Source organism: Pleurotus ostreatus, assembly GCF_014466165.1.
Source record: "Pleurotus ostreatus strain PC9 chromosome Unknown scaffold_4, whole genome shotgun sequence".
In the NCBI taxonomy this organism is placed as follows: Eukaryota; Fungi; Basidiomycota; class Agaricomycetes; order Agaricales; family Pleurotaceae; genus Pleurotus; species Pleurotus ostreatus.
The window spans coordinates 3,163,988-3,178,925 of record NW_023503159.1 but is presented as its reverse complement, the minus strand read 5'-3'; the positions used below and the strand labels follow the sequence as shown (position 1 = coordinate 3,178,925).

Below are 14,938 nucleotides of genomic sequence, written 5' to 3'. Positions count from 1 at the left end.
TTATAGACTGTTCAAGCGCCATTTTCGAGACCAAGAACCTCGCTGAAGAACGAAAGCTCTCGTTCAAGAGTGGTCTGGATTGATTTTGCCTGCCTCCATCCGTGGCCTTCGTCGGGGAACAACACAAGTTCCGCTTTCCCTCCCGCACCTTGGATGGTCTTAACCATGTTGATCATCTGTTCGGCAGGGACTACGGTGTCTTTCGCACCCTGAAGGACCTACAAGAAAGCGTCAGTAACGTAAGTCGACTGAAAACAACTGTGACTCTAACCAAGAGAGGCATCTTGATTTTGTCGACGTGATAAATCGGCGAACGTTCATGCCAGACTTCAGTGATCTCTTCGTACGTTCCGCCCATCAGACGATCACACAAGTAGTACTCTAACTTGTGCAATATCTCGTCGAGCTTCCTCATGTCCGAGATGCCATACTGAGGGGCTCCGGCGGCGAACTCGGTCGGAAGAGTAGTAGCAATTTGAAGGACGGAGTAGCCACCGGCGGAGCCACCGTGAACAACCGCACGGCTCTTGTCCAACAAACCCATCTCATCTAGCTGGAGCACGCTATGATAGGCATCCTGGATGTCCAGGATGCCCCATTTACCGTGAAGACTTTCTCTATATGCACGAGGACGTGAGAAAGCATAGGTAAAAGGCAGACGTGACTACGAACCGGTATGCGCGACCGAAGCCAGTGGATCCGCCGTAGTTGACATCAAGGCTAGAGGCAGCGCATGAAGTCAGTGCAATAAGTAAAGGCGTAGATGCCGGAAACATACTATGCCCATCCCCGCGACGTGAAGAACTGCTTTGACCAATCTAGCGCCGAAGGTTCCATGTAAAAAGGTCCGCCATGAATCAAGACCAGGCGTAGGTGCTCCTCTGATGTATCAAACACCCATAGTTAGTGCCCTGGCGTGATTCATCAAACCCCATAGTAAAGGCGACGGGCCCTGATACATCAAAAGTCAGATGTGTAGAAATAACCGTTTCTTCGCGGTTACTCGGGCATGTAGAATAGCAGTTGACCCTCGCAAACGCGCGAGGGACTACATAATTCAAACTACCTATTTATCTACGTGTGAACAATCAAATGTATCTACATATAAGGACAGTGTGATTATCTAAACACATGGTGCGATTCGGAGAACACTTGAAACGTGCAACAGCAAATCCAACAAGATGTCCATTCATGTGACTAGGGCCCCTGAATCCCGCCCCAGCTGCTGCTGGCCATTCCGCCGCTCGTTGGCTCCCGCCGCCCTTCTTGCCACCCCCCTCTTTTGGACAGCAGCGCCTGGCTTCTTTTCAATCACTATTGCACATGGCACTGCCACTCCACGCACACGCCACGCAGCCAAATGAAAGTGATCGATCTCAAAAGATCTGACATGTTTGAACCACGAAATCTACCAGGAAAAGCGGTACAAAACGCCAGGATGATGCCAGCGTAGTAACAATATCCCGTACATGTACCGCATTATTTCTCCGTACCTGTAGACTCACCAATAACACATGTTGTACATATCAAAATATGGAAAAAGCCAGAAAAAAGACACAACAAATGTTCAAAAACATAGGAAGCAAGCATATTTGCTCGCCTGAATTTCCAGTTGCAGGACCCGTTTTTTCACGCACTCCAGACTATAGTTAGAGGACAATATCTCAAATGTCTATGTCAGAAAACATCAACCATTAGAAAATAATTACATTCCCGGATGACGCTAGTGTGGTAACGATATCCCATACACATACAGCTTTTGTCGGAAAAATCCTAGCCAACATTTAAGCACTTGTAAGGGGCTTTGAGGCCATAATTTAAGCCAAACCTCATGAGGCCTTATAAGGAAGGCGTAGGATTTTGTGGCAGAAATAATTCTTACAATAAGACACCCAAACTTATGAGGGAAGGTGCGCCTTTTAAGGAAAGACCCGCTTATAATGCACACAAACGATTGGATGGGCTAGCGGAGCCTAAAAAGATTGATTATTACTTATTATCTTGTATCTTATCTTGTTTTCACTTCACGTATCTAATCAGGCTAATCTAAGGATCAATATTATGTTATTATCTTATTTACTATCTTATCAGGATCTTATCAGTCTATCTATGATTATGATTAGCGAGTGAAATTAAATGGCATTGGAACCTTTGGGAATCGAACTTACAACCTTGTAATATCAAAACCATACTATACTTCTTGACGAGAGCTACCGTTAGGCCAAACTCCCATATAATAGTACTGAAACTCGCTGAAGTATGATAGCAATTTTGTCATCTTAGCTATTCATAATAAGCTGTAGAAAAAATGTCTCAATATATTGGCAGGGAGGGGGCACTGGCCAAGGTAATACATGGGACGGGCTACGTAAAGTGAGAGGAGCTATGTGCGCACCGTTGCGCTCGCCTTGCGCTGGCTAGTGCGGCATGGTTGTTCGTCTCGAACGCTGATAGCGGCGACGGCCTTTCCCCGAGGCCTTTTCACTCCACGACCTCTCCCTTTCCCTTTCGATGGGTTGTCTTCCAGCGCCGTTGGTTCGGGTTGTATGGCCTGAGATATCGTCGTGGGTTGAGCACGGGAGGTCAAAGCAGTGGCTTGCTCAAAGGCGAGCCATCGGCCATCTTCCAAGGGTAGTGCTGTATCGACTCGATAACGAGTGCTGGGGCCGTTCCTTAGATGAGGGTCCTGGGGCAACGTGTAAGGGCAACCTCAAGATGGCCGACAGCGCAGGCCTAGCAGAGGGAGAATCCAACGATATGAATAGGACTAACTACAATACATGAGAGAGCTGCTCACCTAGCAGAGGGAGAATCCAAAGAGAACAGGATAAGGATTCTCCATGCTAGGAAGCGAAGTATATACTGTAGTAGCATGAGAGGAATGCAGGATAACTGTACAGTACACCAGCCACAAGTCCGAGCGAATATCACAAGGTACAAGGGAACATGTGATAATGAAGTGGAGGGTAAATGGACAGGAGTCGTGCCAGCGACTTGGGGGAGTAAGGGCGAAGAGTAATGAAGTGGGGGAAAAGGATAGAGGTAGCCCGGACAAGCTCCGAAGAGTATAGACGAGTCCGAGCGAGTCCGAAGTGTCCGAAGTGCAGGGGGACTCCTGAGTCACCGGACACGGCTTGGATGCAAAAGGAGTGGGTGGAAAGGAAATGGAAAGGAAAGGGAGCAAAAAGGAACAAAGGGGAACAAAGGGAATGTAGGTAAGAGTCCATGGGATGAAGGAAAGGAGAGAAAATAGGAGTGTCCCCTTACACAACGGAGAGACAGCGGTGATGTACGAAAGAGGAGGAGAAGGTGTGGGGCTGGGACTCAATGGTGGATCGAAGGAATCCGTGGGTTCGTGCCTGTTGGCGGCGTTAATGCGGTGTTGCGAGTGAGCGTGGATGTCATCGTCGTCGTCGTCGTTGGTGTCATTGTGATTGGCATCGTCAGGATCTTCTTCGTCGTCGTCGTCGGCGGCTTCTAGCATTGCTGCCTTTACGCGAGCAAACTCGGAGGCACCATCTTGCTCTGAGTCTTTGTCATCGCCGCTAGCATCCAAACTTGACGGCGCTTCCTTGAAAACTACCCACTGGAAGAAGGCGCGGAGCCGGCGCCCTTTTCGTGTGTTCTTCGTCGACTCAATGAGTTCATAGTAGCTGTGGAAATCTTGCTCGTAATTGATCTTGGTCTGAGCGCCGATTGGTGAGAGCTCGGAGTCGGGTGACACTAAGAATCGTGCCTGTCGTATTGAACATGTGAGACTTCGTGTGAATTAGGCGGTGCGGCGTGAACTAACCATGATGGCTGATAGACAGATGCCACCTGTTGTGACTTGGGTGACTGCCCATTTGCGTCCCGAGGAATTGGCTGCCGGCGTAGAGGAGAGTGACGTCTTGCCAAATAGTGCAACACATAGAATCTTAAACATAATACAGTAAGCAACATGAGCAATATGAAAGCAGATGACAGATGGCCTTACGAGGGGGAGGACAGGATTCTGGAATACATCAGTGGTGTTTCCCAGTGGGTAAAGCAAAGGTGGTAACGGGGGGTACAAACTGTTCTTGCTGGGCTTCAGGAGAGCAATGAGCTCAGGAGACGTGCGGCGCAAGTCTTTGGTCTCGAACGCTTGGCTGGGAACATCAATGGCGGCGAAGATGTGCCCGGTACAGTTCCTGAGCGTATGGGCCATGGCTTGTCGTTGCATCCCCATCAAAGAGTGAAACTAGATAGAATAAGTAGCTTACAATATTGAAAAGGATAGTACTTGCCTCGACACCTGTGCTTGCCAGCTTAAGCATCCCATGCATTGCTGTTGGGACGACCTTGTAAAGCTCTGCAGCGATGCATAACTTCCAATTGTCCTGCGTGCCAAAGTAGCTGGGATTGTTGGACGGTTTTGATGGACGTGAGACCGGAAATACGTCGTTGGGGACCCACAGTTGGTGCATAATTGTGTATCGTTTAGCGGTGGGGCCCAATTTATCCTCGTCAGCATTGCCTTCTGCATTTGTAGTGCCGGAAACGTGAGATCCCCGTTTCCCTCTTTGAGGCTTCGAAGCTTCCAAGGCTGCGATCTTATCCTGAAGCTCTGCCAATCGCTGCTTGAGCTCACTGTTCTCAAGCTGCGCATCTTGCAAGGCCTAGAAAGTGTTACCAACCAGATATCAAGCGGTGAAATCACAGCTGACCTTTACTAGTCCGCCCATCTGCGCAACAGTGGTCAACGGCATACCAGGGGTTGACGAAGAAAATTGCGACGACATTGTGGGTCACTGGTTATTGGCGGTGGCTGGAAAGATCAAGGGGAGGTATGGCACTGAGTCCCCAATATCAGTTTCTTTCATCTATTTATTTCTTGCGGTTGCGGCACCGATGCTGCATACATGCTACAGCTATAACATGAGTTGTGGCACAAAAGAGTGCATGCAGTTTGTGTTTTACCTACTTATGTTGATGGCACCAGATGGTTTACCCTTGCTGCCTCGCGTTCTGTCGAGCGTTTGTGCTCTACCCCTGAGTCTTGTTGAGGACTCGTGGTTATTGACACACATGACTCAGGGGTCCTTATTCATCATTCACTGCCCCCCACTTACCTTCAGAGTGCCCAACAATGTCCGTTAATTCAAATCTAGAAGTTAACCATATTGTATTAAAGGCCTGCTTGTTTGTAACGAAGGAACATATCATCATCTAATGTATCAACAAGCAAGTAATCGCCAGGAGCATCAAATGCTGCAATGGCCACAGCTCCACGTACAATTGATTCAACAAATATGAATTTGCCTGTTCGGTGTGTCTTAGTGCAAAGTCGGATAAGGCCAAGCTCAACATCAATGATGCGGCGAGGGCCAATGAGAGCGTCAAATGGATCAATAAAGGCAAGATGATAGTTCTTCTCTTGAATGGTGCACCGAAACATAAAGACAATTTTGCCAATGAGGAATGGTGTGAATGCTCCAAGCGGCTCTTCTGTTTTGATAATCACATGGTCATACCGTGGGCAACCATGGAACCTTGGACTGCACCGTAAGTGATCAGTGGCTGTTGTCCAAGTGACACACGATTCATAATTGACTTTGAGATAGCGGAATTCCATGATCTACTTCAACTCAGTTATCTTAAACAGATGTGATAGACTTGTTCTTTACCTTGTCATTTGGACTCAACCTAAGGTATCTCCCATTTGGAAGGTCCTCAATAGGTAACCTTTGCAAAAGAAAGTCGGCGAGGTGAGTGTGGAATTGATGGAAGAGTTTCGGTGCTGAATCATTGATGTGCATTATTGCAAGCTCCTTGAATGAAATTGGAGGCTGGGCAACAGTAAGTGAGAGATGTGGAGTTTGGTAACTTGTTTGAGTGTGAGGTGTACGATCTTCTTCATGAGTAGCATTGTCCTCTGCCAGCTCTGTAGCTGCTGCTGCAAGCTCTTCATCATACTCATTGATATCTTGCCACATGTATTCTGCCACCAACACGCAATGAATCTTTCCAAGGATCTTCCAAACCAAGTATAAGTCAATGACTACACAAAACAATGACATTTACCTGTGGAGCAATATCCTTGAAGTTGGTTGTAAAGTATGTTTTCTGGATTCCGTGGTGCATTTGCTCGCTTGGTTTTGTATTATAATTGCGAGTGACACCTTTTGCAACAATGTCATCAAAGAGATGGACATATAAATGGTTTTTGGGAAAGTTCCAGTTCTTCGGTACTTCTGCATCTTTGTTCGACTCTTCGGCATATTCCTTATCATGGTTGTAAGTGAGTTTGTGACATCAACAACAAATCATGAAACTCACTTTGATTAAAGATGAGAATGTTTGCACTGCAAGCCGTCCAGCAGTGATTGTATCATCAGTATGCACCTGCAATCCAGCATACATGCACATGTTGATATAAGCCCGAAGGCAGCATAGCAGGAGATATCCTGTTGCGTCAACATTCTTAGTAAGAATGTTATAGGATGTGAAAAGTATCAGCTATTTTCAAGTAACTATCAATCCAATTCAGGGGGATGAAACAAATTATAACATACTTTGCTAATATCCTGGTTTTTGGATCCATCATTGAAAGCGATGTTGCTCACACTTTCAAAATGATGGAGATTACACCATCGTGGTATCATGTCAAACCTAAATTATAATGAGACATATCCACAGCATGAAAGAAAATCTTTTACTGTGAATCAAACTTGCCAACCATCTGACTGCCGAGTGCTTGAATGCGGGTAATAACTTGTTGAAACAAGTGATCTTCAAAGAGCCCATTATCAAAAGTATGTGTAGTGCATTCGCTCGATCCCTCTCGCATTTCTTGCGATGAGCCGACATTCCTCTCGCGTGGATGTCATGGCTGCAGATCATGCATGTCTGCAGTACGGAGGATGTACCAGTGTGCTTGCACTTCACTGGCATTTGTCACTGGTAGTAGGGATGGGTCCGGGAGGTGGGATCGAGTCGGAAAGAGTTTGGAGAACCGGTTTGCGACCAACGCACACAGATGGCAATAGATCACTGGTGGAGAAGAGTGAGGAACCAATTTTTCTGTCCTTAGTATGTGGGGGAGTACGGGCGGATAAATGAAGGGACTTGGGATTGATGTCGAGCCGAATTTTGAGCACAGGTATCAAGTGTTGTCAAACTTTGGTTTATGGCCGAAGGGGCGGAACGTGGCAAGGGGTTTGTGTGTGAGGGATGTAGGGGAATGAATATGTAACTTACCACCGAATCAAAGGTGGCAAGTTGCTGGGAGAGGCCGCCACAGTAAGGCGGCGCAAGTGTGGTGGTATTACTGATGCTAGCTACGTGTGTAAGCCATCAGTATCAATGAGTATCTCTAAACGAGGACTGACCAATATACAGGGCTTTGCTTTTTGTCCCTCACTACAATTTCCCGCACCTAAAGGCTGAACGTTGGGATTCCAGAGGACAGGACGGCTGCGTTGATCAACGTTGATGTTGGGATATTATGGACAAATACAGAAGGGGGATCTGGAAGAGGATTAGGCTCATGTGGGTTATGCTACAAGGTGTAACGGTGATTTACCTATCTTCTTTCAAGTGCTGCTACAACGGCGCTGGGGGCAAACTCGAACTCAAACGTGGGGAAGTCTCTTGAGGCATTACTGTAAAGGGACACTCCTATTTTCTCCTATTCCCCTGTCCCCCTCCCTTCCTCCTCATTCCTTTCTCCCTTCCTTCATCCCACGGACTCTTACATACATCCCCTTTGTCCCCTTTCCTTTCCACTTCCTTTCCACTCACTCCTTTCGCATCTGAGCTTTGTCCGGTGACTCCGAAGTCTTCCCGCACTTCGGACTCGCCTCTGACTCGCTCAGACACTTCGGACGCTTCGGACTCGCTCGGACTCGTAGATACACTTCGGGGCTCGTCCGGGCTACCTCTATCCTCCTTTCCCACTTCATTACTCCTTGTCCCCACTTCCCCAGGTCGCTGGCACGACTCCTGTACATTCCCCTTCCACTTCATTATCACATGCCCCCTCGTACCTTGTGATATTCGTTCGTACCTGTGGCTGGTGTACTGTACAGTTACCCTTCATTCCTCTCACGCTACTACAGTATATACTTCGCTCCCTAGCATGGAGGAGCACCTGACGGTTCACCACGTCTCCATGTGACGCCCACGTGGTGCCACGTGGTCAAGTGGTTGTCACGTGGTCTTCACGTGGTATTTATGTGATCAAAAAGTGGATTTTGGTTTGGCAGAAATGGCTGGAAAATCCCACTTTTTGACCACTTTTTGCCACTATTTTACCACGTGAACACCAGAGGACAAAAGTGGGCAAGTGATATTCATGTGGTAGCCATGTGGTACTTATATGAATTTCCATGTGGATACCACTTTAATACCATGTGGGTGCCACATATGGCAAATAGTGGTATTCATCTGGTATAAATGTGGTTGCCATATGGGCAAAATGTGGATTTTAGTAGTTTAACTGATTTTATGGAGTATATAAATACTCCTATTATTTTTTATGATCTTCTATGAGCACCTGACGATCCACCACATCTTTGGTTGGACCCCAGGTGGAACCAGGTGGGTGGGTGGCATTCACCTGGTGTTCACCTGGACTCACCTGGCATTCAAGTGGCAAAAAGGTGGATTTTGGTTTGGCTGTAATGGCCCAGAAATGCCACTTTTTTACCACTTTTGGCCACTTTTTTACCAGGTGGACACCAGGTGAGCCATACTGGATGAGTGGTATCCATGTGATGTCCATGTGGTATTTACTTGAATTTCCACCTGAACACCACATGAATGCCACCCATATACCAGGTAGACAAAGTGCTAGTATTGAGGTGGGGTTCATCTGGCATTCATGTAGACATCATATGGGAATGTCATGGACAATATGTTATTTTGTAGTGTTGTTATGATTTTATCTCATTTTATTGCATTTTCTATGATTTTCTATGATTTTCTGGCAATTTATTTGAGGTTTCTTGGCATTTTCTGGTGTAATTTTGGCTTTGGGACAGCCAGAAATGGATTAGCAACAGTTATCCTAATGATAAGTCATTTTCCTCGGATGGGCGCTTATTGGGCGCTTGTCTGCGAATATTAATATTCTTTTTCTTTTTCTTTTCTTTTGGACAGGCGCCTATTTTCGGCAATCAGCGCAACACCACGCGCATGTGACTGCCGTGCCACGCTGGCACACAACGCCTCTATCTTCTCAACCACCACCATCCCCCCTTCTTCTGCCTTCCCCCCAACGCCCCACTACAGCAATATGCCCCCACGCAAGCCCGCTTTGACGCAGCGCAAGAACAACAAGGAGGGGACCACAACGTGAGTGTGCCACCCACTTTTCCTTTTTTTTCACTGACACTGCCACTCCTTATCCCATGCCCTATGCTCACGTCCCCCATGTTCCCATTTCCAACACCCACACCCTCGCCCTCGCCCGCGCTCTCAACGCCCCCCACGCATCCCCACACCCCCGTTTTCAACGACGACAACGACGATGCCCCCCACACATCTCCACACCCCCCGTTCTCGACGTCGCCAACGACGACGCACCCCCGCACCCCGTTCTCAACGACGACGCACCCCACGCACACCCGCACCCCATTCTCAACGACGACACCCCCCACGTATCCCCACACCCCGTTCTCGATGACGACGCACACCCGCACCCTTACACCTCACCCCTACCCCCTGTCTACCCCTGGCCCCTGGTCATCAACATGTACCCCTGATCCCCCCTTGGCCCCCATCCACAGGGCTTCTACCAAGTCCAGGTCCACCAGGTCTGCAACCAAGGCCATGCAGCGGGAGCTCATGTGAGTTTGTCATTGCCAGTAGTGTACCAGTAGTCAGTAGTCATACATCATGAGTAGTAGATAGAATAAATATAAATAAATCCTTTTAAATCTCAAATAAATTAACAATCAATTAACAAATATTGTCTGATAGTGTGGAGATCCCTGTAACCAAAAAACCAACCAAGGCAAAGAAAAAGAAGAACATGTGAGTTACTGCCTGTATCCCTCTGTTTGCTTATGCTCGTTGTCCGTAGCACCTCTGCCGACTGTGATGCAGCTGATGAAGAAGCTAATGAGACTATGGTAGAGAATTTGACTGCGTAAGTCTTTGCTTGTCATTATTTGTGATTGTACAACTCATCTTTTCGCACCAGTACTGCTAGGACGCTTCAGGAGAGTGGTGCTCCGCTTGCACCACCTGCTCGTCGAGTTGGGACTGGAGTCACCTTGGCTCCAATCACTCCGAGTATCACCACGTCTTGCATCAGGCGTGAAGAGCCAGAGGACATACCCCAGATCGCCAGCAAAGATAAAGGCAAAGGTAGAGACCTCACTAACTTGGGCTCATCAGACACAGAGGAGATAGATGAAGGAGAAGACGACGAGGCTGAGAAGTCTGATGAAGAGGGCAACAAGGAGAAAGATGCTGATGCTGGTAGCAATGGCGATGAAGATGGTGAGCCGAAGAAGACTGACAACGAGGACGACGATGAGGACGATTCCGCTGAGGTGCCCATGCATGCTGACTTGTCAGACAACGACGACGACACCATGGAGGTTGACCCCACCACTCCCAAGCGCCCTGCCACCCCCGCCAAACCCACCACTGCTTCCAAGCGCAGGGCCAGCACTTCGCCCACCACCACTCGTCAGATGGGTAAGGGTTTGCGCAAGGGCATCACCCATGCCAGTGCTTCTTCCCGTCGAGCTTCTCCCTCTCCCACGTCTGACGACCTTGAGGATTTGCAAGGCGCATCCCGCACCATGGGTGGTGTCGCTAGAGGCAAGGCCATGGGTGTTGCCCTCAACATGGCTGACTTTGGTGAGTTCTCTCTTTTGCTATCAAGTTCAATTCTGACTTGATATTCAGACACCAACATGGAGTCTGATGCCCCACCTGTCATGGGCATGGTTCACGTCTTCAAGAATGGGGCATCGCCTCTGGAGGGTCCCACACCTCTTGTGGTGAAAGTCCCCATCAAGAACACTCTGGGGCCTGTCCTCACCGCTGCTGCCAAGAAGATGGTGGCCCTTATTAGTAAGTTTCTTCTTTCTACTTCGCGTTTTTGACTTATTGCTTGCCAACAGGCTCTGACATCCTTCTCTGGGATGCTAAGACCCTCATGTGGGAAGTAAAGGGCCCCTACGCCATTGCTGTCGACGACGATGAGGCTGCCATTTGGGATGATGAGAATATACTCAGAATTGGAATTGTACGTAAATTCCGACTTGACTTGAAAAAATTCTGACACCATTTCAGCAACCATCTGAGGTTAACCTCTCCTACCTTCTGCCTCCCTCCCCCTCCATCAACTCCACTTCTGCTTCCTCAGCAGTCTCCTCCATCGCCCCCTCCGCTTCCATCTCTGTTGCTGGCACCTCCACCACTCCCGTCAACAGCCTCATCACCGCCTTCCCCAACGACCCTCTTCTTCTATGAATTGCTACTCGTATGGAGGTGCCACTCCATATGACAAACAGTGGCAAGGGTAATGGTGGTCTGGTCAACATGTATGCCCGCTATCAGCTTGCTGTAGGCGCCATGGCCAAGTGGAACAGGCTCACCACTCCATGGGATGGAGCTCCTGTTGAGGAGGCTGTCCTTCGCTCCATTTTCATCAAGAGGACAAACTTCGGCACCTATGGAGCCCTCTTCAAACACTGTCTCAAGTTCCCCATGCTCATGGACATGTTGCAGAACCCCAACTACGACTTTACGTCTGAGGCTCATACGAAGGTCTGGGGAGGTCGTGAAGTTGGCAGGATGACTCTGGGGAAGGTTCTGGATGAGTTGGAGGCAGAGCTTGCAGCAGAGGAGGCAAAAGTCGTCGCTGAGAAGGCCAAGAAGGCCAAAGAGGCAAAGAAGAAGTCTGCAGCTAAGAAGGCTACAAAGTAGGTAGCTTACTCTTTGTATTAGTGTAAATGCAACAGTCATTTCACTTGTTCTTTTTTGTTTGAACTTCAATGCATTTCAACAAATACTGACTTGCCCAGTTTCTGTTTACAGGGTCTTTGGATGGTGCTATCCGTCCTTTTCTTGCTAGGACTCCTTCCATGTGCCGCTGCAGCTCCTCTGGAGGACCCGTTTCCCGACATCCGGTTTGCTGACTTTGCCAAAGTCATCAAGCTGACCTTTGGTGAGAACATCAGTCTGGCCACAGTCCTGATGCTCCTCTTCAGCATTACCACCAACACCGACATTCTCAACTTGCATGGCCAGCAGAGGGCTGTGAGTAGTAACAACCAGGTCGTCACTAGCTGGATGGCAGCCTTTGTTCGTGCCATCAAAGACAAGCTTCAGGTTGATGTCTCTGACGTCCCTGGCGACTCTGATGATGATGATGCTGGTGCTGGCAATGTCGATTCAGACTCTGGGTCCTCTGAGGACAATATGGATGCCTCTGACAATAATTCCAACTCTGGATCTGATGAAGACATGGACTCCTCTGGCTCTTCTAGCTCTGGCTCCTCTGACACTTCTGTAAATGCTGAGACTGTCTTTGATACTCTCTTTCTGGCCAGCGACAACCACAAATCGTGTTCTGCAAAAGGCCAGACCACCATACTTGGTAAAAAAATTGACTCTCTCTGCCACTCTCTGGATCTCTACACGCATAACGATAAACGCCAGCTACGTCGCAAACTCCTTCCCATTTCCACTTCCTCCATTCAGCCTATCATCATCATCACCCCTCCTGTCATGGGCTGCTCTACTGCTGGCTGTCATGGCCATGGTCTCACTCAATACCTCCGTGAACGTGATATCTCCAAAGTCACCTTGCTTCATGGAAGTGAGTGCTTTGAGAAGGTTCCGGTATTGGCTGGTAGATGTCCCAAGTGCTCCACCATGTTCTGGGCAGACCATGAGAGCTTCATTGACGACAATCGACAACTCGCACTCTATCTTCCCAATGCCAAGTACCTCAAAGTTGGCAAGCAGGTCTGGGTGGATCGCATTGTCTCCAAGGCTGTCATGAATGCCAACTACAGCTTCCATGCTTCGACAGCAGCAATAACGGAGTTCTGGAACTATTCATTTGTCCAGCCCAGTGGAGCTTCATTCACCCTCACTCACAGACAAGTCTGGAAAGCCTTTGTCTTGGAGTCCATCCGCCTACTTGCAGGTTTCAGCAACTCAACCATGATCTTCATGGACAATCTGAAGATCAGTGAGCTTGTGGCCGCTGCCTACTTGTACCTTGGAGATGGGGGAATCATCCGCAGCGCAGTTGGCCATTCATGCGACGAGTGCTGTCATGCATTCAAAGATGTGGCTGACGTCATTCCCAACCAGGATGACAATCCCGCTGCTCTTGCTGGTCATGATGAAAATCGTGATGTGCCTGAGTATGCAGGACCTGCTGTGGCAGCAGCTGTTGCAGATGCTGAGGCCATGGATGTTGACAATGTCCCAGCCAATGATGCACCTGAACCTGCTGGAGGTGTTGCACTTCACACAAATGCAGATATCCGCATGATTGTCATTGATGGCATTGTCATGGGGCCACGTCACTGTGCCATTGCTGGGTGTGAGGCTGGGCTGCTTAATGCTCAGACTGGGGTGTTTTGCAAAGAGCATGAGGAGGAGATGGAGGGTTGTTGCTGGATGAAGAACTGCAACAAGAATAAGGTTGGTCTCACTCAGGCATGTGAAGATCATCAGGAGCAGTGGAGGACCTTCCGTGGACGCTATGCCAACTCCTCACTCTTGGGAGTTCAGAGGATGTTGAGGAGGGCTCAGGAGGAGAGGCAGGAGTGGTTGCCTGTTGGTGGAAGAGCAGAGGCGCCAGAACATGATGACCTTGCAGAGCAGGAGGCTGAACAGGTCAGTGGCAGCAAGTATAACAACTACTTCTCTGCTCCTAGGTTCTACTGTGTGGAGACCATCTGTGCTCCATGTGGTGTGGTGATTGCCTGGCGCAAGTTTGCCAAGTCGGAAGGGGTGGCCAAGATTCTTCAGTTACTTGAAGATGTCTATCCTGATCCTGCCTCACGCCCCATCTACATTGCCATTGACAAGGGGTGTGCCTTGCTCAAGCACATTGTCAGGCAAGAGCACTGGCCTGCTTGGGAACCCACCACCCGAATCATTGTCGACTCTTACCACTACATCAATCACCGGGTCACTGACCACCTCTGTCGAACTTGGTGCAATCCTGCACCTCTCAATGGAGATGCCCCCAACTTGGTAGTGGTTGATGAAGACAAACAAGGCAACTCATACTACAAGAGGGCCTTCAACACTCAGGTAAGTGATTCTACTAGTCAGCCACTTGTATGTACTTGTCTAATTTGTTGTACTTAGGCTTGTGAACAACTCAATGCATGGCTGGGTGGGTTCCAGACAGTCCTCAACCGGATGACTGTCAGCAACTTTGACTTCACCATGCATGTGTTGCTATTCTTGCATACCCAGCGAGTCATTGCCAGGCAGGAGGAGAGGAACATTAAGAAGGCAGCAGGAATAGAAGAGGTGGTTGAGAGTGAGGAAAGTGATGATGAGGATATGATTGAGTATTAGATAAATGGACTTCACCTGTAGTATAGGTGGCATTCACCTGGTGTCTACCTGATGACATGACTCTGACATTGAGCACCATGTATAAGTGTGCAGTGATAAAATACCAGCAACCACTTTTTTACCACCTGGGCACCACTTGATATCCAGATAAATACCACATATATATCACTTGGAGCCCATCTGGTTACCTCCTGGCACCCACCTGATATCCACATGTACACCACATGAATGCCACAAATATGACACATGAGCAGGAAAAAAGGCTAACTATCTGTGTGGACTTGTGTATATTTTTGCCAACACATCACTCTGTTACCACTTGAGTATCACATGATATTCAGATGGTATTCAAGGGATGACCACACAATGCCCGCATATGTGCCACCTGGATATCACCTGGCAA

The 14,938-nt window shown here is 48.5% G+C and overlaps 4 protein-coding genes across 4 annotated transcripts; 1 reads left to right on the top strand and 3 right to left on the bottom strand.

Moving 5' to 3' along the window:
* Positions 1–11: 11 nt before the first annotated feature.
* On the bottom strand, positions 12–837 carry PC9H_006882 (uncharacterized protein; the record flags this gene model as incomplete). Its single annotated transcript, XM_036776421.1, has 4 exons — positions 12–218; positions 272–617; positions 673–720; positions 779–837. The coding sequence occupies 4 exons, from the start codon at positions 835–837 to the stop codon at positions 12–14; spliced, it is 660 nt and encodes a 219-aa protein (XP_036632440.1).
* A 1,546-nt stretch (positions 838–2,383) lies between these two features.
* PC9H_006881 (uncharacterized protein) lies at positions 2,384–4,763 on the bottom strand (the record flags this gene model as incomplete). Its single annotated transcript, XM_036776420.1, has 6 exons — positions 2,384–2,637; positions 3,268–3,736; positions 3,794–3,916; positions 3,977–4,222; positions 4,269–4,640; positions 4,689–4,763. The coding sequence occupies 6 exons, from the start codon at positions 4,761–4,763 to the stop codon at positions 2,384–2,386; spliced, it is 1,539 nt and encodes a 512-aa protein (XP_036632439.1).
* Positions 4,764–5,618: 855 nt separating this feature from the next.
* On the bottom strand, positions 5,619–6,390 carry PC9H_006880 (uncharacterized protein; the record flags this gene model as incomplete). Its single annotated transcript, XM_036776419.1, has 3 exons — positions 5,619–5,996; positions 6,046–6,231; positions 6,301–6,390. 3 exons carry the CDS (start codon positions 6,388–6,390, stop codon positions 5,619–5,621), a joined length of 654 nt encoding a protein of 217 aa, XP_036632438.1.
* A 2,869-nt stretch (positions 6,391–9,259) lies between these two features.
* Positions 9,260–14,535, top strand: PC9H_006879 (uncharacterized protein; the record flags this gene model as incomplete). Its single annotated transcript, XM_036776418.1, has 11 exons — positions 9,260–9,318; positions 9,753–9,812; positions 9,946–9,999; positions 10,049–10,114; positions 10,169–10,671; positions 10,765–10,836; positions 10,885–11,052; positions 11,103–11,227; positions 11,503–11,906; positions 12,009–14,262; positions 14,320–14,535. 11 exons carry the CDS (start codon positions 9,260–9,262, stop codon positions 14,533–14,535), a joined length of 3,981 nt encoding a protein of 1,326 aa, XP_036632437.1.
* Positions 14,536–14,938: the final 403 nt, after the last annotated feature.